Source organism: Callospermophilus lateralis, chromosome 11 (assembly GCF_048772815.1).
Source record: "Callospermophilus lateralis isolate mCalLat2 chromosome 11, mCalLat2.hap1, whole genome shotgun sequence".
Classification (NCBI taxonomy): Eukaryota; Metazoa; Chordata; class Mammalia; order Rodentia; family Sciuridae; genus Callospermophilus; species Callospermophilus lateralis.
Window position 1 is genome coordinate 3161653 of NC_135315.1, and position 20965 is coordinate 3182617.

Consider the following 20965-nt stretch of genomic DNA (forward strand, 5'->3'; position numbering starts at 1 on the left):
CCTCACACAAGTCCCCCGAGCTGCCCACACTCTGGGGATTGCTCTGGGGCCCACCTGTGGGGACCACATCTCCCTGCAAAGAACAAGGCCATCTGGGGTGTGGCAGGCCCCAGGTGCAAAGCCGAGGACCCCAGTCCTGCAACAGGCCGGAGGTGGACCTGGGGTGGGGAAAATAGGAGGGGGATTTGGTGCATCGAGCAAATGCAGGAGGCAGGGTGCTGAAAAACAGGGTTCCAAGTTTAATGGTTGATGGTCTGAGAGCTGCGGGGCAAGGCCAGGCGGCCCTTGACCCGCCACACCCTCAGCAATGCACCTTGTGGACTCTGACTAGCACAAGTCCTTCCAAAGCAGGCACTTGCAGACCCTGGACACCAGCAGACAGGCTCCAGGGGAAAGAAGGATGGTTCACAACCAAGAAGCACCCGTGGTGGGAGGAAGGCCTGGTCAGCAAATCAGGGCTAAAGCAGGCAGAGAGAGTGCAGGGGCTGGGGGTCAATGGGACGTGAGCAGGGAGGACTGACGGGTTCCCCGAGGTCAGAGAATGCAACCCTGCAGCCAGGACGCAGGGCCAACGTCAAGGACTTCCAGAGCACCCATGGAGGCAGCTGCCCTACTCCAGGTGGTCCCAGAGAGCTGCAGGGGCTCCTGCCTCAGGGGACCTCCCACCTTCCAGGGTGTGAGTCTGAGCCCCATGGTTGGTCCAGGGGTTCTCTTCTATCCTGGTCTCAAGACTGACCTAATGGAGCTCCGGAAGCAGGTGGGGGCAGCCCTCCAGCCCCTTCCCGCTCTCCCCTGCTCTGGGGCTCAGAGGACGCCCCTCCCACGTTGCCTCAGGCTGCAGGTCAAAGAGGCCTTGGTATGGACAGGTCTAGATGGACCATCAGCCTGGCCTCATAGTGGATGCTGGATAGGATCCTGGACCCGGGAGGAGACAGGACTCTGAGGTGGTACAAGATGGTTTGATGGGGACAAACCAAAGGCCTGGTACTTCCCACAGCTGATCCATCTGGGAGCAGGGACAGGAAGCAGTGTCAGCGCAGGGGATGGAGATCCCAGCAGGGCGCAGAGTGGCCTGGGGGAAGGGAGTGGTGCCTGGATATACCTGGGCTTCACAGCAACATCTGCAGGTCTAGGGGTCCCTGAGGTCCCCAGCCACTGTCAGGAGCCCAAGCCGTCAGCTTCTACCAGCCCAGAGACAACAGAAGAGGGCGTGGCTGCCCCTCTGGGGAGCTGAGGTGCGCCGCCCTGGTCCTCACCGCTGTGGCTCAGGAGGTCCCCTTGAGCCCTCGGGCAAGGCTACAGCAATGTTAGCAAGACATGGAGGTCAGTCCCGCTGTCCCCCAGGAAGGTTCATTGGTGACCTAGTGGAATGAAGCCAGGTGTGGCCTCCCGACCCCCGGCCTAGTCCCTGCTCTCCACCCTTGCTCCTCCGTTAGCTCTGCTCCCTGGGTCTCAGGTCGTTCTCCCTGGGTCTCAAGGGGAGCCAGCCTGCTGGAAAGGCTGCCATGGCAGAGCTGGCCTTCCCCTCCAGGGCCTGCTGCGCTCCCCTGGCGACTCAAGCATTTGCTCAGTCACTTCCCGGAACAGGAGCAGGGTGCTGTGGTCTTGGACAGTGCACCTCGGGTCACTTAAGGCTGAGTGCAGAGGAGAACTGGAGGCCCCCAGTTCCAGCAGGCGCCCCACCCTGTGATCTCATCCGCGGCAGACCTCCTCCGACAGAGGCGGCCACGTGGTGCTGGCTTCCCACCCGTCAAGGGCGCCTTGTTGAGGGCCAAAGCCAGGGAGCAGAAGCCAAGGAAGCAGGGACTGGGGCGAGAGGCCATGGGGTCAGACCAGGGGCCTGCAGGGCGCGGAGCAGGGCGGGAGGGAAGGAGGCTGGAGGTCTCCCCGGGGTGGCCACTAGGGCTCGGAGGCGTGCTTGACCAGGTAGCCGCTGAAGGTGATGTAGGTGTCGAACTCGTCGCTGAAGATGGCGTTCTCGCGCTCGCCCTTGAAGAGGCGCACCCACACCTCGTCCTGCTCCTGCAGCTCCAGCATCAGGCTCTGGCTCTGCATGATGCTGCGGTCGCTCACCTGGGCGTACAGGATCACCACCTCCTCCGCGTTCCGCATGATGTGCAGGTAGGTCTCCTTCTGGTTCCAGGTGTGCACGTTGAGGCTGAAGAAGTAGATGCCGGGCACGTAGCAGTAGAACCTGCCCGTGAACATGTTGAAGTGGCCGTAGAGGTTCACAAACTCCGTGTCGAAGACCACCGTCTGGTAGTAGTCGCTGCTGTGCAGGGGCTTCTTCCGGCCCACCGAGAAGGCCGCGTAGTGGTTCTTGCACCGGTCCCCGGGGGCGCCCACGGAGCCCTTCTGCCCTTTGGGACCCATGTGGCCCCTGGCGCCCACGGAGCCTGTTTTGCCATATTTCCCCTGTAGGCCACGATCACCTCGGTCACCCTTCTCTCCTGAAAGGGACAGGAAGACATGGGGTATCAAGGAAGCCACTCCACTGTGGGCCTGCACCTCAGCTTGGGGCGCCATCCTGATTGGACCTCACACCCTGACCCGAGGACTTCGCTCCTGCCCCACCCGGTGAGGCCTGGTCCTCCCATCTGGGGGGCTTCGATTCTCAGACCAGTTAGACCAACAGGCACCATTTCAAGGGTTGCTCTATTTTAATCCAGAAGCAATATTTTTTTTCCTTCTGGAAAGCCCTGGCACGGATAAAGGAACATATGGGTTTGTCCACAAGCAACAGGCTCCGGGGCCAGGCCCAGGCTCGCTCTGAGCAAATGAACTGCAGATGTCAGGGCTCAGCTCAGAACCCAGTTGCAAGTGTTCCCAGCCACGGTGCAAGGTCATGGGGGAGGAGGGTGGACAGAATTTCAGAAAGCAGGCTGGGGACACCAAGCCTCAAAACAGAGTCTGGAAGCCTGCAGTCCGTGCAGGTGCCGGGGCCCCAGCAGCCTGAGGCTCCCTCTCCTGGTCTTGGTCCTGCCAGCTCCTCTTGGAAACAAGCCAGACCCTCAAAACTAAGATGTCTTCCTGTCCCTGCCGATGACAACCCTCCTCCGCTTCTGTCCCAGGGACCGTTCTGCTCCCGCCCAGCCCCGACTAATGACCCCACAGTCTTCCTCCCTCTCTGCCCGCGGCAGCCCCCAGGAGATGCCCTGTCTCTGCAGCCCTGACCTTTCAGGATGGTGATGTTGATCTGGGGCGCGGGGATTGCCTGGTACACGGGGGTCCCAGGGTCGCAGCAGCGGAAGCACCTGGAGGCTGGGGGCTCCCCGCCTTGGCTGGGGCTATATTTTTCATGTTTCTCTTCATTCCTGTGGGAACAAAGCATCAGGGTGAGAGTCATGAACTCAGGGCTGGGCACTGGCCTCTCTCCTGCTGTCAGGGGTCTGGGGGCCTGGACCTGCCCTGCCCCTCCCTCACTTGGATGTTCAAGTCTTGGGGGTCCCAGCAGCACAGGGTGGATTCTGGGATCCCGGATTGAACTCCAGAGAGAGCCCCACCCCTTGCTGGCAGAGGTCATGGGAGCAGCAGTGACACATCAATAACTTCAGGGCTACACACAGACGGGGCTGGACCAGAGAACTCCACACCTGCAGGACACGGTCCTCCAGTGACGCAGGCCCACTCTAGGAGTCCTTGTCACATATCTACGATTGAAGAAGATAATCTGCCTGCATTTGTAAGCAAGAGGGTTCACCTTGATGCTTAGGATGACCCTGGGCAGCAGCAGCCGAGGTGCGGTTTCCCTCCTGACCTCGGTAAGGACCTGCTGGGCTGCTGGTGAGTGGTGGTGGCTCCATGCTGCCACCTTGTGGCACCTCTGGCACTGCACTGTGCTCTGGCTCCCGCTCCGTTGGCCCAGGCTGAGCCATCTCTGGGGCAGCACAGTGCCTCTGAACAGCCAGCTTCTGTCTAACTCTGCTCCCACCTTGAACCCCAGATAATGTGAGAAGTGGGTCCACAGGCCCTCAGTTCAGAACCCACCCAGAATCCAGAAAGGCCCGAAGACTCCATCCAGAGATGGCCAAGACTGAAGCCCCTGACTGTGTCCCTCTGCCCTGGAACTCTTTATTCCCAAATTCTGTTTCCAGCACATCACCAGGGGCTTAAGGTGGAGGCCTCAGCCCCCCAGGCGGCCCCTGGCTGCACCATCACACTCGGCCCCAGCCCCAGTGCCCAGGGCTGGGGCTGGGGTCTCCTGCACCAGCACCACGTGGACAGGTCTCCTGGAACTGTCCCTCCAGCAGCCAGCCATCGTCCTGATACCTCCTCCACACGCCTTCTGGAACCCAGTCCTATGCAGACCTCCCCGCGAGCCCTACTCCCTATAGGATGAAGTTCAGGTGAGACCCTTCCCCACAGACTCCGCGACCCGGGTTCGCCCCTTTCCCATCCTCTCCCGGGCCCCAGCGCCCCCCACCTGCCTGTCTCCCCTGCCAGTCACACGTTGGTACCTACCCTGCAGGCTGCGGGACAGCTCCTCCCTCCTGCACCTGGGAGGCCCCGTGTCCTTTGAGACCGCATTCCACCTCTGCTTGGGCTTCCTGAGTCTCACCCTTCCCTTCTGCCCTCTCCCCAGTGCTGTAGACACACCGCTGCTCCACGGCCTGCCCGTGGCACTGTTACCCTGGGCCTCTGTCTCCCCACACCCTTAGAGTCCCTGGAGGCCAGGGTTCACGACTTCCACAGACCTGAGGACGGCCTGACGGCAGCAGGCAATAAGTATTTGTTGAATGAAAAAAATAGCAAAGGAAGAAGAAAGGAACTAGGCTCCTTGTCCCCAGATCCTGCCCAGTAAAGACAGCCCGGGTACTCAGGGTAACAAAGAAGCCCAGCGCCAGCATGGCGCCATGCCCAGGCCTCTGGGACCTCGGGCTCGATGGGAGGCCGTCTAGGAGCAATCCTAAGCATTGGTGAGTTCTCTAAAACCCTCCGCAGTGACCTGGAGTCTGTGTGTTGCTGAGGGTCGCAGACATGAGAGCAAAGCGCTCACGGCCTGCAGAAAGCCAGTGCCTGACCTGCGGGTGCTCGCCAGCCGGCTGCCATCTTGCAACTGGACAAGACGTCAGGGTCACAGGACCTGCTCTTGGTCCCTCGCTCTCTGCTGGGGCCTCCTGCCTCCAAGCAGTACCTGGACTCCAGCACACATCCTCAGGGCCAAGCAAGAAGGACACGACCCACTTAGGGGCCAGGCCAGGCCTGGCTTGCTCTTAATCTAAGGATGCGGCTCCAAAACTCCAAACCCTTCAGAGCTGGACTGTGACCTCGCCTCCAGACAGAGCCCGAGCCACTGGAGACAAACGGCCTGTCTATCTTCCAGGTCCGGCCTCCCCAGGAGCCACTCCTCAGCCTCAGCGTTCACCCTTCCTATATCCCAGAGAGGCCGGGCTTGCTCAGCCAGAGCTGGACCTCCTGCAATGGCTTCTGGGCCACAGTCCCTCACCTCTTGTCATGGTCCAGCGGGGGCAGCAGCTCCTGGGCCTCTTCCTGCTCCTGCTGCTCCTGCTGCTCCCGCTGGTCACGTGGCACGTGGCTCAGGACCAGGCCACAGGTGAAGGCCAGAAGCAGGCAGCATCCCAGCACAAGTCCCTGTCCATGGGAGCCCATCTTCCTGCTGACCCTGGTGGGAAGAGACACATGGGGACGGCACCAGGTTAGGAAGGTGCTCCACAAAAGGAGAGCTCAGAAACCTGAGGCTCCCCAGCCCCACGTCACCAGGAACACTGTGCTCCTCTGGGCAGGTGCACACACACACACTCATGTGCTTATACTAACTCACGCACACTCGCATGTGCACACACACACACACGGGGACACTCACAGGCACACGGGCGCTCTGCCACTGGAGCCTCAGCCCAGCGGGCTGGGGTTGAAACAGCACTGTGCACTGTGGTGTCCGTACCAGCCCAGCCTCAGGAACCAGAGTCCTTCAGCCACTGGCCCACGGAGATGGTTGTAATTTACCACCTGTTGGGCCAGTGGACGGAATCCCAAAACAGGTTTTTCTGATCACCATGCAACAACAGCCACCCAGGTCCTCTTGCGTGGGCATGTGGTAGGCAGAGGGCTGCAGGCTTCCTCCTGACCAACAGGGGTGCTCAGTGGGTGTCCTCCAGCATTCAGTTCAGGGGACATGGAGTCACAGCTCATCCAAGGCCATGGTGCTTTTGGCAAAGGCTTGGGGCAGGACCGTTCCCCTCCAGTACTGAGAGAGTCCTCTGGGAAGGGGGCCCACAGGGGCAGAGCCTCTCTGCTTTGGCTGTCAGCAGCGTCACCCCTCACCTTCTCAGGGAGCTGGGGTCCATGTGCCTGGAATCAGGAGTCACCCCGCTTGGCTGTTCCTGGTGGGCGGGAAACCTCCCGCTGTGGCACCCGAATGTGGTCCACTCTAACCCTCTTCTGTTCACCCGAACATGAGGTCTGACGCCTCCCAGGACCATGAGGGCACCTAATTCAACCCTCTCAGCTGCCCAGGAAGAAGCAAGCCCAGCGGGCCCGAGATCCCCCGCCCTACCTTCCATTCCTCTCTTGTGTTTAAGGAAAATTAAAATCTGAGACAGTTTCTCTTTGTTAGTAATCACAGACCAGATGAAAGCTGCCTTTGACTCCTCTTGGGAAGCTGCGACCTTCTTTCCAACATCCCTTGGCTCGGCTTTGTCGCCTGGGAAGGGCACACCCCTGCCCCAGGGCGAGACTCCTTGGCCCCAAGAGTGGGCTCACTGAGGAGCTCTGAAGAGAGTGCTTCAACAGCTGTCCCCGCTGGCGCCCAGGCCACGTCTGTGAGGGCGCCGGTCACTGCAGCTGGAGCTCCGGCCCAGAAAGACCCAGAGTCCGGCTCCCCTGTGTCACCGCAGAGAGGAGCGAGATGAGAGGACACCAGCCTCCCCCCAGCCTCCCGCTGCCCCATTGCAACAACCAGGCTGCTCTCCCGCCTCCAAGTCCCTACTAACCAGCCAGGGAGCCTCAGGGCCCAGAGACCCCAGTGACCAGCAGGCTGCTTGGACCCGCCCCCGCTTGCCAAAGAAAGTGTGTATGTGAACCTCTAAACATGCACTAGGATTCTCACCTACCCCTCCTGCTCCTCACTGTCTCTCTGGGCTCTCACGCAGAACATGCACGTCTCCCCCATCGCCCCAACTGGTCACTGCAGACACCTCATCCTGTGGTCTTACCCGCCCACGTGCACACCTAGGGACTCTGTTCCAGTGCAGCTTCTGCTGCATGAAACCCCGGGCAGGGCCTTGAGGGCTCAGCATTTTCCATACGCCTCGAGGAGCGGCCGGTCTGAGTTCCCTGACCTCCCGCCACTGTCCACCGTGGGCGCTCTTCTTCCTTGACCAGAGTGCCCTTGTCTTCCTCTCTCCTGCTCACCAGCGCTGTGCTGAGAGTCCATGATGATTTAATTGATGCCTCAGGCCCTACAGGTTGGTCTGAGAAGGCTTCCTCGTGGATCATCTCGACCCCACCCAGACCTTGTGTGCACCCACAGCACCCTCTAAGGAGACAATGCTCACGCGTTGTCACCCCACAGTCGTAGGTGAGCAAACAGACCTGGGGAAGTCAGCTGTCTGCACTGCAACTCGGACTGCCAACCGCGGGTGACCCCAAGTCCCCTGCCCTGCCAGCCCCCACCCTGAGCGCCTCATGTTCCTCCTGAAGCCTCCCCAGACCCCTCCTGGGAAAGCCCCCACCCTTCCTCATTTGTCCTTCACATTGTCTTGGACTGCAGAGAGCTTTACCTGGCCTGTGAGATCCTGCCCAGCAGGCCAATGTGTCCCCCTCCTGGCCTGGGATGTCCCCTTGTCCCCTCAACCAGCCAAGCACCCTGCAGCGCCCTGGACTTCACTGGTGCTCCACAAACATTGGTCAAATTGAGTTCTCTAAATCTGTTTATTTCTCTATTTCTGTGTTTCCTGTTTTTCCCTGGTCCCTCAAGTCTTCACTCTTTTTTTTTTTTTTATTTTCTTAAGTGGTAAGCTTGCATCAGTTAAAAGGAAGTTTTCCTTTCTTTAAACTCTTTTATTTTCTGAATCCAAAATAATATGTCTGCATTTCGGAAAAGTTCTAGAGTAACAACCGGAGGTGCATGGCCCCCTTGGCTCACCCTCAGCCTGGGCACTGTGAGCTGGACAGTTCCCTGTCCCTAGGAGTCCTCTGTGTCTCCTGGGATGTTGGCAGCGCCCCAGGCGACTCACTCCAGGCTGTCAGTCCTCTTGGTGGCTGTGACAATCAGAAATTCCAGCCATTGCCCTATGTCTGTCTCCTGGGGGGCAAAATTGCCCCCAGCTGAGTACCAGTGCCAAGCCCCGGGGGGAAGCACCCCTGTGACTGTTGGTACGTCTCCTTCTAGCCTCAAAAGGGTGTTTTCTACACCTGGGCCAGAAGAGATGGGGCCCAAGATATGGCTGGGTTAGGGATAATGGCATTGGTGGCCTGGGACAGGTGACAGCCCTGAAGGCAGGCAGAGGCCCGGGCTGATGGCTGAGGGCAGGGAGGCTGCTGTAGGGCTGTCTTTGCTGACCTCCTCTTTAGAGTCAATGCACACCCAGATTGAACCCTCTCCCTCTTCCACAAGATCTCAACCATTTCACCGAATCCCACAGCAAAGTCAGGGTCACGACATCACCATCATCTTAGTCACTTTAGGGCAGAAACATGATTGCCCAACATCAAGCCACACTTGGCTCCGGGATCACTGCTAGAGATTCCCAGCCCAAGGAAGGCTCCCTGCTTGGCCCCCCGAGAGGCTACGCGGAGAAGGCAAGTCCAGGGTGGTGGCCCCATGGCGTCTGGACTGAGTGGGGACCCACACAGCCCTGTCTCCAGGCTGAGCTGTGGTCAGAGCCACTGGAGACCTCAAGCTCTTCACTGTCCAGGAGCCAGTGGATCAGAGCCAGTTCCATGTACCTCCGCTCCCGTTTGTCCACCACATCTCCCAGCCTCCCACTCCATACACCCTATTCACCTCCCCGACAAGCAGGAGCCCCCTTACAGGAGGAAGGAGGAGGGAGGGAGACATGGAGCCACTCACAGGACCGGGAGGAGGTCTGATGCGTTGACCCTTCCAGACCCGTGATGGACCCTTTAAGGAGGCAACACCATCCACAGGTTCAAGTTTCCCTGTATTTGTTTAAAACTGGTCCCTGTTGGTCTTGGCCCCACGTCCACGTACTGATGTTGACTCCTGGCGCTCAGAGGCCGCCTGCCTGGATCTTGCCTTGATGCTCCACCCTGCCCAGTGCCATCAAAAAAACCCTTTTGTAAACACTGTTTCTTTCTTTAATCCTCATTGGTAAGCAGCTGTTCCAAGAGGCAGAAAGCCTATAATCTCCTTGGATTGAAAGGAGCCTTGGAAGGCAAGTCCGAGCCGCCCTCCCGGTGGGCAGCCAAACCCAGGCCTGGTGGACTGGATGCCGTGATCTGCAGGGCATGGTGCGAGAGGGAGAGGGAGCACTGCAGCCATAAATCAAGTCCGTTCCCTGACTTCAGGAATATTACAGTCCAGAGAGGAAAGCAGACAAGCACCCAGCTACAGCTCAGAGCCAAACGGTGAGCGGGCGACAAGCCAGACCTGGGCTAAACGGCGGGGTGGTCGTTAGCCTTGTGTAGCTATCTAAATTAAGACAAAACAAAAGTTAGGGCTGGGGACACAGCTCAGTGGTACAGCACTTACTTAGCATGTGTGAGGCCCTGGGTTCCATCCCCAGCACACAGACACAAAATAACTCAAGGTTCCGCTCCCTAGCCACACCAGCCCCATTCTGGGCTCTGGACAGCCACCTGTGGCTAGTGGCCACCATATTGGAAAGTGCAGAAGAGAACACTCTGGCCACTTGATCAGGTTCTATCAGATAGGTCTGTTTTAGACTGAAATGAAGTCGTGGGGGAGGGAGGAGGAGCTAGGAACAGAGCACAGGCCAGAGATTGAGGGGTCACTGAACACCTTACTCGCGTGCACCCGGTAAGCTCCCAGGCCTCCGTGGGAGCGCCTGCAGCTCTGCTCTCCTCTCTCCATCCGCCTGCCTCAGGTACTCTCCGGGGCGTCTGGCTGTCTCCCAGACCTTGGCCCAGCCGAGGCAATCGTCTCTGGCTTTTCCAGGGCCTGGACCCCACCCTAAAGTTTTCCGTGCACCTTCTGGGTAAAGGATTTTAACCTACACTGCATGGGTTCTAGGTCAAGAATGCGGTAGTCAGCCTCGGGTCAACGGGAACGTGGTCCCCGCACCACTCCTCACCCACCTGCCCCACCGCCTTTGCCTCCTCCACATCCTCCTGACACCGAGGCCTGCTGACGCCTGGCACAGCCTCCCGGGGAGAAGCTTGGCACCCTCCAGTCCCTGCAGTGGGATTCAGACATGGGGGCCAGGAAAGAGAAAGTGCCATATCGGGGTGTTCCTCCCACCCCAGGGACCATCAGGGTTTCCCAATATGTGACATCTGCTCTTGGTCCTTTCCTTCCCCCAGAAGTCCTTTGTCACATTAACTGTCCATTTCTCAGACTCCAAAACCTGCCATGGGCAGGAGGAGGCTGAGTGACCTCCAGTTGACAAGTAGACAGAAGCCCCTTTACCACCTAATGTCCCTGTGTGACCGGCAGCCCCAGCTGGCCTGGGAATCTCTCCCTTCTAACCACACAGGGGAGGCGGCAGGCCTCACTGGGGGAACCCTGAGGGCCCAGCTCCTCTTGGAATTGCCCTCTTTCCCTCTCTGAGAACTGCTCCCTGTCTCGGTTGTTTGAAAGTCTGGGGGTTTATGGGGTTGCCTCCACAGCCTGAGTCCAGGAGTGAAGAGGTGGTTCTTCCAGGGCTACTTGCTAGTTCCTAACAAAGGTTCCCTTTGGATGGAAGTGAGGCTTCGTTTGGGACTTAACAGTGAGGAGAGGAGAGACCAAGAACGTGCCCATCCTAAAGCATCTCCCTCCTCTCCAGGGCAATGCATCTTGGCCAAGAAAACTCACCTGGAGCAGAGAGCCGGACTCTAAGTTTCTGCCAGGCTGTGCAGATACGACCGCCCCGTGGGCTGCTGGGCCTGGGCCCTGGGGGCACCTGGCCAGCCCAGCCGCAGAGCTGCTGCCGCAACCCAGTGGGAACAAAGACTGCCTTGAGCAGAGCTGCTGACCTCAGGTCCCCTCCCAGCCGGGACAACTGGGGCAGGGCTCATCCTGCTTTGAGAACCGCGAGAGGGGAAAGGCCCCAGTGGCTCAGTTGGGAGCTTGCTCTGCAGGTGGCCTGGCTGGAGCCACCACCCCAGCACCAGCACAGCGCCACCCTTGCCACCAGTGGCTCCCGAGGAGGGAAGAACCTGCGAATTCTGTGGCCTGAGCCCCACCGCAGTCCACCCTTTACCGGCGGCACAAACCGCGCCTGTCTGGCTGCCTTGGCTGGGGCACCAGGACACCTCACAGGCACCTCCTGGGGAAGCCTGGCAGGAGACAGACCGTGGCCCAAACCGAGTGGCTCCTCCGTCAGAAATGCGATCTGGCTCAGCACCCGTGGGTCTGTCTCCTGCCCGTCCAGCCTGGGCCACTCTTGCCAAGATCACCTGTGACCCTGGCTCTATTCTGCGGTCCTGCTGTGGGAGCTTTAAACCTTCTGCCCCACCTCCCGCCCCAGGCACCGCTGCCCCCTCTGGGGTTATCCTTGGTCTTCCCCACACACAGTTGCTTTCCAGGTCTGCAGGGCCTCTTGCCCCAAACCCTCCTCTGCTGCCTTGGCCCACGTCATGCCTTCCACCCAGGACACCAAGGGGCGCCAGGCCTGTTCTCCAACACACCAGCACATGGGCTGTTCCGATCTGTTAAGACTAAACAAAATAAAGGGGCCACTTTCTAAGCACTCACGTGGCTAGCGGCTACCACAGCGGGCAACACTGCTGATAGAACATTTCCACGTGGCTGGACACTCCCCTGGACAGACTGGCCTGCACTGTGTCTCCAGCTGTCTGCTGGATCCCTCTCTGCCCAGCCATGAGACGCGAACACCCAATTAACTCACCCTCCTCACTGCCGCCCGCCCTCCCTTCTCCTCCTGGGCTGGCGGCTCTGTGAAAGACAGCACCGTTCACAGGTGCTAGTACCCAGGCCACAAGTGGGAGCCACTAACACGAGTACCTTCCATGCCCCCATCACATCAAACCCATCGCCAAGCTCCCCCAGGTCTCCCCAACACCACCAACTGTGCCCAGCTCTCCTTGGGCCTCCCTGCTTCCTTCTGGCTCCTACACTGACTCCTTAAGAGGCTACTTTTTAAAAATGAAAATCAGTGCTGCCCTTCGCTCAAGGGCATCCAGAGACAAAGAAAGGGGTTCAACCCTCCATCCCCACTAGGCTCCTGCCTCCCCTGCCTGTCACCCAGCCTCTTACCTGTCATCTGGCCTCCGCCTGTCAACCAGCCTCCACCTGTCATCCACGCATACGATTCCTTCACTCCAGCCACATGCTGCCTCCCTCAGTCCCTAACACAAGTCACACTTCAGGATGCCCCTTGTCCTGCCACCTCTCCATCCGTGCATCTTCAGAGCTGGCCTGATGCTGTCTCCTGCAGCAAGTATTCCAGGCCCCTTCCCCTGCTGTGGCCCGCCCCTCCCCCAGCGTCTACTACACAGAGGTCTGTGATCACTGGGGGCTCATCTGTTCCTCTGGACTTTTCCCAGCTCCTCCAGCAGCCAGCGTCTCACATCCAGTGTGGCATGAACCCCTCCCTCACCCTTCAGTCAATCCCAAGTAGCAAAGCCACCATCCAAACAGGACTGGTTACAGACTGGAGCTGCTCAAACCTGTCCGACACAGAGTGGGGAGGGAGGGAGCCAGGGGACACTATGACGTGTCTCCGGAATGCTGACCGCCCTGCAGCCTGGGAGCTATCCTCGCTAGCTATTCCTCCATCTGCACCCAGAGCACCTCCGCCTCCCAAAGACCAGCAAACCCCGCTGCCTCCTTAGCCAAGGCTACAAGCCACATGAGCGTCCAGCAAGACCATAGGAAAAGACCATCCAGGAAAAGACCAAAGACAAAACACAACGCCCAGGTGCTGGAGGTGACCTCAGCAGTGGGGAGAAGTTGGGAGGTGATGGACCAGGAGACCCGGAAGCTGCCTACAATTAGTGACCGCTGCAAACCATGAACACTTACTGCCATGGAAAGACGTTCTGAGGGAAAGTGCAGGCTGAAAGCGCACGTGGACACACATACAAGTGGACACACAACTGCAGCATGCAAAGGCCACCACCTGGCCGCTGATGGCAACTGTCCAGGCATGATGAGAACATGGCTTTCTCACATTGTCTTATTTGTGCTTTCTTTTATTTGTGCTTTGTTTTTGTTCCCCCTAAAACAGTCTCATGTTTTTTCACAGTAAATACACACTATTTTCCACTTAGGAAAAATGACAAATAAGCCCCACCCTGGAGACTAAGGGAGCATTTTGCTTATTCCAGGGAACTTGACTATGCATGGAAAAGTAGATAATGGGGGTGCGGCTGGCGATGCCGGGCAGAATCTATGGCTCAGGCAGAGCTGTGTGGAGGATGAACTGGCTGACACTGAAGTCTCAGCTGTGGACTGGAATACGAAGATACAGCCTTCCCTGGGTAGCAGCTGCTCCGGCACACGGGGCTCAGGTTTGGGGTGTGCGCTGGATTAGCTGCCGTCATAGACCTGTCAGCAGCAGCCACCTTTGGCTCTAAGGGAATGCCACCAGCTAAGCCTACATCCCGGCATTCAATAGGGACTTATGCAGCGTGCCTCTGCTGCATGCCAGGCACCCTCTGAGGCGTCTTCCCCGCAGCGTGCTGAGATCTCCAAGTGCCAGGCTGCTGGCATCTTAACCTGCGCCCCCTCCCCCGCTGGAGTCCAAATCCTTTGGGTTCGGCACCGAGCAGCCAGCCCCCTCCCACAGCTTCCATATGAGGTGCCCACCGCTGGGCCTCCTGCGGTGCCTGCTCGGGGTCTTGCTCTGGCAGGGAGGAGGGAGACCAGCAGGTTGGTAAGCTCCGAGGGAAGAGGGAAGGCCAGGACACACAAGGCGGGATGCAGATGGCCACCTCCCACCTCCAGCGCCCTGATGAGCAGAAACAGACCTGAGTGCCCCCTGCAAAGGAGGGAGGCTGAGTACCACCTCAGGAGGGAGTGGGAGAAGAGGCCATGCTGGCCAGAGGAGGGGGCTGCACGCATGCTTGGCCTGCCCTTTCCTTGGGAGGCTGCCCAGGGTCGGATATGAGTGGGCACCACTGGAGGTGCCTTTGGGAGGAACACGCAGGATGGAACAGAAAGGAGAGTGGGGAAAGGGAGGGTAGACATCAGGCTCAAGCCTCCCTGCCTCCCTGCAGCCCCACCTGGCTCAGCAGCCTCCATTCCCAGGGTTGCCTCAATCCAGTACGTTCAGCCAGTCAGCGCACAGGACTTACAGGCCCACCACCTTGCCTGCTAGACAGAACTTCAGGGGGCCCTGGGAGGGGGATGAATGCCACCCTGAACCCGTCCAGGAGCCCCATGGCCACCTGAACCATCCAGATCCCTGTCCCCATATCTCACCAGAACCCAGCACACATGGTGCAAAACTCTACCCAGTGAGCTGTATCCCCAGCCTGGTCCCCAGTTTTGAGGGCCTATCCCAGAAGCTTGCAGGGCAGAGTCATGGGGCCCAGCCTAGCTTCTAGCCTACACCTGCCTAACCCCCTCTTCACCACCACCAGGAGAGTTCCCCTCTTTCCCCCGTCCCAAGGGTAGAGAGTAGCTGGTAATCAGACGTCCCAAGGGTGGCAGGGAGCAGCCCCAGAGTGTGGGCTGTCCAGCATGTGTGGCTCTAGCAGCAGCCAGGAGTATGTCTGACCCGTCCCTGGGCACCAAGGACTTGGCTTCCCTATCCCTGTCTCGCCTGGCTGCCTCTCTTCTTGGCCTTGCATGGGCTCCTGCCTCCCTGTCTGCTGTCTCATTTCAAGGAAAATTTCTACAGGAGCCAGGAAGATGGTCAGACACTGAGGCCAGGCCAGCCTGTGGACATCCAGACAACCGTCCTGGGCCAGGCGGTGCCCAAGAAGGGGCTTGCTGATCTGCAGGAGACTCAGAGACAGGCAGGGATGCCCCCTACCCCCAGTGGATGGTGAGGGGGCCTCAGGTGCCCCTATCTATACCTGGTTTGGAAATTGATCACAGGCAAGGAGGGGTGGATTGAGGGGATGCCAATGTACCCATACCCCCCCACACACACACACACTCAAGCACCAAAATGGCACAGTTGCAACTTGACTAGGATCCAGAGACCAAGAGTCCTCCCAAAGGCTCAGAGGCCCACGCTGCCCCCAGCACTGCCCCTCCCCCAGGGTGAGCTCTGCAGAACCCTGCACTGGGGCAGGCGGAGGAGGAAGGGGCGGGCCTGGTTTGGCAGGTCTCCGTGTCTGTGTTAAGCTCAGCACCGGCACCTCCAGGACATGGACAGGGCCAGGGCTGAGGTTCAGGGCTGGAGAGGCTGGCTCGCTGGGCAGCCCCAGTGCAGAGGAAACCCATGTGGAGCTTTGGGTCCTCTGGCAGACTGCTCTCCGAGGCGGGCAGGCCATCTCCCACACCACATAAGGGGTCAGGGGGTGGCAGAGTCCTGTCGGCAGAGCCGCCTTGTGTCACTTGACAATAGCAGAAGGCAGATTTCATGCGTAAAACGGGAGAAAACAACACAGTAGTTAAGCTACCAGGATGAAGCTCCCCAGGGGCCACCGCCCAACTTGGGCGTCTCTGGGGCTCTGGGGCAGGGAGCCCAGGCAGCTTCCCTTTCTCTCCAGGGAGGGTGGATTGTCAGGAAGAGTCGGCCTTGGGCAGCCAGCAGCAGGGGACTGCAACAGAATGTCTCCTTCTTCCTGCCTTTCGGGCCAGTGCTGTCCCCCACACCCTCCCTGAAGCGCTGGGGCCTCCGCCACCCCGCCTCAGGAACTGAGACCCACAAAAGGGCCCGACCCCTGAGGACAGGGCGCAGGGAGGCTGGTGTCCGGTGAGGACACCCTGTGGCACAGATTTCTATGAAATTCTTTTCATCTTTGTTTTGATGGGTGAAGTTCAATGCCAGAATATTTGGCTTATGAGTCATGCTAATTACAGCTGGGGGAGGCACGGGAGAACTGCAGAAGGGAGCACGTTCAGAAAAACTGAAGGCTGCCCTGATGCCCCCGCCGGGAGGTATATCCCAGGACGGGAGGCAGCTGCCTGCACCCTCCAACAGCCTGGGCTTCCCAGGCTCCTGCTTGGGGGCACCTTAGTGTTGGGCAATGGTGTCCTGTGGCTGAACAGGGCCCACCCAAGACCCCTGGCCACATATCTGTCCCCTGCTGCTGCACCTTCCTTGGGGTCATGGGGGACTCCAGATGGTTGGAGAAGGAAAGGAAGGAAGAAAGTGGGTCCCTGGGAAGCAGCCCTGCTGCCTGCGTCCTGCCCTGGGCTTTCTCTGTCAGCGGAGAGAAGGGGACACTTGAGAAGCTCAGATCCCGCCTCACTGTGCAGTGCTGTGCTCAGTGTCCCCAGCCTGCATGGAGTGTACTGAACACAGTCTCAGGGCATGAGGACCTAGGACAGGGTCTGAGGTCCTCTGTCCACTGGCTTGGGCAAGCCACAAGCCCCTCTGAGCTTTTCACAGGGGAGTCCCTTGATAGAGTTGAAGAACCAACAAATTGGCGGCTGCCATTGTTCTTACCGGGTTGCTGGGTCATCTCTAAGTCCTCTCTGGCTCTACAGGTCTAAGAGGGAGACGGGGGCAGCTGCCCCTGTCCTCAGCCTCTGCCCACCTGCTCCTGTTGCCGCTCCTCTCTGGTTAGCAGGGACCCTGGGCAGGCCTTGTGGAGCAGACAAGCACATGTATCTGTGACAGTGCGTGTGGGCTGCACGGCCGGGCGCACGTGTGTGCTTTCTACACTATAAAAAGCAGAGGCCAAGCAGTCTTTAAGGACATCACGCTCCTGGGGTCCAGGAAGTCATTTCTTAAGACAGGTCTCATTTTCAAAGTTCAGGAAAGCCTGCCCCGTGGCCTCCGTCCCTAGACACTAGGTGAGATGGAAGAGGCGAGATCCATGGCAGAGAGGCAGCTCCCTCCACCCTTCCAAGCCAGGATGGGAAAGGACTGCCAGGCGTGCTGGGAGCACACAGAGGCTCCTGGCTCTCCAGGACTGGAAGCAGCCAGGGCAGCCGGGGATTGGCAGAATAGAGACCACACCCGTACCTGTGGAGGTGCCCTGGAGAGTTGGGGGGTGGCTGGTGGGTGGACATGCACCAACCAGAGACACCACAGTGGCTCAGCAACTGCAGTCCCAGAGCAGGGCCACTCTCAGTGGATCCTTCCAAGGAGGATCCCCAGGGATGTGACATTGTTTTTTCCTGCCCAAGCTGGATACCCTCCAGGAACACCAAGGTTGTGAGATGAGGGGGCCAAAGTCCACATTTCCTGTCCTGTGCAGGGCCCAAGTGGGCCACAGGGAGCATGGGAGAGACCTGGATCACAGGTGGTCCAGGTGACATTGGGGGATCTCTGCCAGGTGCAGAGGTGGGCACGGGTACCATTCTTTTTTCTCCCACACTCTCAGAAAAGCACCAAGCGAAGAGTGAAGCAAGATAAACACCCCACAGAACATGGGAGAAGGTACTGTTGCTCCCAACAGCTTCTGTCTGCAAAAGAGCCCGCCTCCTCCCCGTCAGAGGGCGCTGGCCCCAGGGCTCTCTGCAGAACCAACCGGCCTGTGCCGGGGAGTTAGCAAGAGCAGGCAGAGTGCTTCCCAGAACTTCTGCTCTCTGCCCCTTGGCCACAGCTGCCCACCCTGCCCCTCCACCTCACCCATGGTCCCCCTGGCAAGGCTCTGCCCTGTCCTGCCCAGTCCTGCTCCAGCAAACAGGCTGAAGCCAGGAAGACAGGAGCGGGCGGTACTGAGTCCCTCCGCACTCTGACCTGCCTGCCCCAGGCCACCTACCTCCCTCGGAACCGAGCAGGGCTGCACCAGCTGCGTCTTCCCGCCGCCTCTCTGGGGTTCTCACGGCACCGCCTCTTAAAGCATCTCCCAGCGGCAAAGCCTCCTCAGAGCCCGATCTCGGGAAGCACAGACTTGTCGAAGGAGACAGGGAAAGAAGTCCCCTGGGAAGGAGGCTCAGAACGGGAGGGGGCAGGTTGGAGCAGCAGCAGCCCTGACCCAGCACCTTTATCTTCTCCGCAGGCTCCAAGGACTCCTTGGGCAGAAGCGGAAACGTGGTTTCTCGAAAGTAAAGAAGAGAGGAAGAAAGCAGGACAAACACGTAAAGAGCAAACCCAGCCAGATGTGAGCTGCAGAGGAGCCTAGATCGCTCCCAGCGCATTTTAGCCAAACAGCAGCCGCCGAGGATTAACTGTGTGTGTGCCCTGCCGGCTCCCTCCTCCTGGCCACGCAGGGCAGCCAGCCCAGCTGGGGTGCAGGTGGCCTCTTCTGTGCACCTGGGGCCTGTCCAGATGCAGAGGTATCTGGGAATCCAGGACGAGGATGCCCTGCACAGGGCAGGGGCACCCAGCAGGGCTGAGAACCCAAGTTACTTAGTGGCAGGGGGATGGGCTCAGGCACCCGCTATATCCCGCCCCATGTCCAAACTGTGGCAGAGTTAAGACACACCACAGATGGGGGTCTGAGGACCAGGACCAGGTTTGGGAGAATCTACAAACCCTCTCTAACAGCTCTCGGGGTCTGGGCATGCATGTGCACACGTGTGCATGTTTGGAAGGTGATGGTTTATTGGTTTCCATGCTCAGAGGTGAGGGGCAATCCCTGCTCAGAATGCTTAGAATCCCCAGGGAGCCCCTCCCGTGGGTTCAGTGGTGGGGCCAGAGGGGACAGGGGTCTGCTTGGTCTCTTCCAGGTCTCTCATTCCTGGAGGTGGAAAACAGACATTTTCTTATTCTTATGTAAATGCTCTTCCTGAACAAGTCCCCAGGCAGACCGCAGCACAGGCTTCTCCAGTGCTGTCCCTCCATTCCCCAGCCCCAGCTCTGAGTCACCCAGGCTTGTTCTGGAACCCTACCACGGCTCGAGAAGAGGAAGGGTCTGGCCAGAGGAGTGAAGCTGCCCTGGCAGTGATAACAGTGTGCCTTCTTCTTTTCTGCTTCTCCCCCGGTTCTCCTCTGGGTCCCTCCCCTCTGCTCCTGGCCTGGGTGCTGTACCTCCGCTCTGCTGTCACTCCAGCGATGGCATCTCTCCTCTCTGGCTACATCTGGACAGGAGATGTAGAAAGAAGGATGCTGGTTCGGGATGTTAGGAGCAAAACAGAAAGGCTGCGCTTCACTATTCCTGGCCTTGGAATTTCCTCCCTGGGCCACACTGACATCTGGAAAGGCTTCGAGAACAGAAAGGGAGGAGGAGGAGGAGGAGGAGGAGGAGTGTGTGAGCAGGATGCCACCAGGCACATGCTCTTGCCCCGGGGCTGGGCCCAGGCCAACATCTGGGCAGAGCTGAGAATGGGTGGAGATGCAATAGAAGCAGGAGGGCTTGGGATGGGGGTGGCAGCTTGTGAGGATGGGGTTGCCACTCCAGAGACCCCCACCTCCAGAGCCAATCCCCTATGAGGAGGAGAAGTGAAGGAGAAATGCTGCCTAGCCCCTGGAGCCCAGAGAGCAATGGAGGAGCTTGGTGAGATCAAGTAACCCGCCTCCATTAGAGACATGGCCTCCACTGCCCTGGCAGACCGGGGACAGCTCATGTTCTTTGGCATACATGTCTGAGGCTTGGCAAAACCTACATCCTCCATTGCTTATCAATCCAGGAAAATGCAGAGATAAGCTCATCTTCATTCCTGTAAGTAACATGAGGAAGTTTCCCATCCAGGCACGTAGACTGACCTCCCCCATTTACTGTCCCCAAATAGCCTGTGCGGTCGTGATACTCTGGAAAGCAGCAAGCAAAGCAGAGGAGGCAAGCAGGCAGCATCTTATGCAGCCCCAGGAGACCGCTGCCCAGACTGAGAGCCCCCTGGGTCTCTGGTGGGCTGGGAACTCCCTGCGTGCAATGGGAGAGCTCCTTGTTGCCCTTCCCTGGAGCCTCCACTTAGTGAAGACCTGGGCCAACACCAAAATCCACAAAGCTGGGTGCACAGTTCAGAAAAGATGCAGAAGATGGAAGAGTTGCTCCTTCTCTTTCTTCCACGCAAGATGGCTCTGGCATTGACCAACTGAAAGAAACTTACCTGAAACATAATTCTAAGGCAAGGAGTTGGAGTCCCCCACCCCCACCCCACCGTGGAACTCAGAAACACAGCAGAGGATGATGCCCGTCTGCAGCAGGCTCACCTGGACAAGGGCACTGAGTCCCAGAGCTGTGCGGAGTCCCAGAGCTGGGTCAGCTTACCCTGACCCAGCCAGGGATACAGAGAATCTGGGGGGTCTCCTTGCTCCTTCCCTACCAGGCAGAGATGGGCCCAGGGTTTCTGATCTGGAACCAGCTGAGCCACTTGTGTTCAGAGTAAGCCGCAAAGGTCACAGAGCTCCTCACACCAGGGGGCTTTGGGCAGCACTCTTCCAAGACATTTGGACTATTCTGTGGTAAAATAAATGAAGGCCATTTATAGTCTCACAATGGTTCAAGTCACATTGTGGCATTAAATTTGTGGCACATTTAGAGGAAAAATCAACTTTTGAGAGCTTTTTGTATTGGGGGGTTTTGGAGAAGCAATTAGGAACCTGTAGTTGCTCTCACAATTAATAAAAAGGTGGGTGAGACAGACACAAAGTGCTACAATGTTCATGGTAATTATCATTGTTATCAATATAATCTTCTTTTCCTCCTTTGGGATGAGTCCCCACATTTCCCAAGAGACTAGAAAAGGAATTACTCATTTTACTGGAGGCGGGGCGGGGGGGGGGAGTGCAGCATGATATTAAATACAGCAAAATGAGCCTGGGGCTTCCCAGGGTATTTGTGAGACAGAAGGCTCAGAGGCGTGGGAAATTCCAAGAGCAGGGACCCAGGTTGAAAATATCAC

General features: G+C 58.6%; 1 protein-coding gene across 6 annotated transcripts; it reads right to left on the reverse strand.

Annotated features, from left to right (window-relative positions):
• Nucleotides 1-219: 219 nt before the first annotated feature.
• C1qtnf1 (C1q and TNF related 1) lies at nt 220-19315 on the reverse strand. Of its 6 annotated transcripts, none has more exons than XM_076870876.2 (5): nt 19152-19315; nt 17941-18193; nt 5447-5623; nt 3175-3314; nt 220-2450 (listed from the first exon to the last, which is right to left on the reverse strand). In XM_076870876.2, exons 3-5 carry the CDS (start codon nt 5608-5610, stop codon nt 1900-1902), a joined length of 855 nt encoding a protein of 284 aa, XP_076726991.1. In that variant the 5' UTR covers nt 5611-5623; nt 17941-18193; nt 19152-19315; the 3' UTR covers nt 220-1899. The 6 variants fall into 6 exon arrangements, with proteins under 6 accessions (XP_076726991.1, XP_076726989.1, XP_076726992.1 ...); XM_076870874.2 differs by having other exon boundaries at nt 17941-18219; XM_076870877.2 differs by lacking the exon at nt 17941-18193.
• Nucleotides 19316-20965: the final 1650 nt, after the last annotated feature.

What these genes read in the sequence shown, in the direction of transcription:
- C1qtnf1 (XM_076870873.2), bottom strand. Translation starts at nt 17,245, where the DNA reads ATGTCCACCCACCAGCCACCCCCCAACTCTCCAGGGCACCTCCACAG. An exon ending in CCGCTGGACCATGACAAGAG is followed by an intron (nt 3,315 to 5,446) that starts GTGAGGGACTGT and finishes TTGTTCCCACAG; the next exon opens with GAATGAAGAGAAACATGAAA. An exon ending in CAACATCACCATCCTGAAAG is followed by an intron (nt 2,451 to 3,174) that starts GTCAGGGCTGCA and finishes TGTCCCTTTCAG; the next exon opens with GAGAGAAGGGTGACCGAGGT.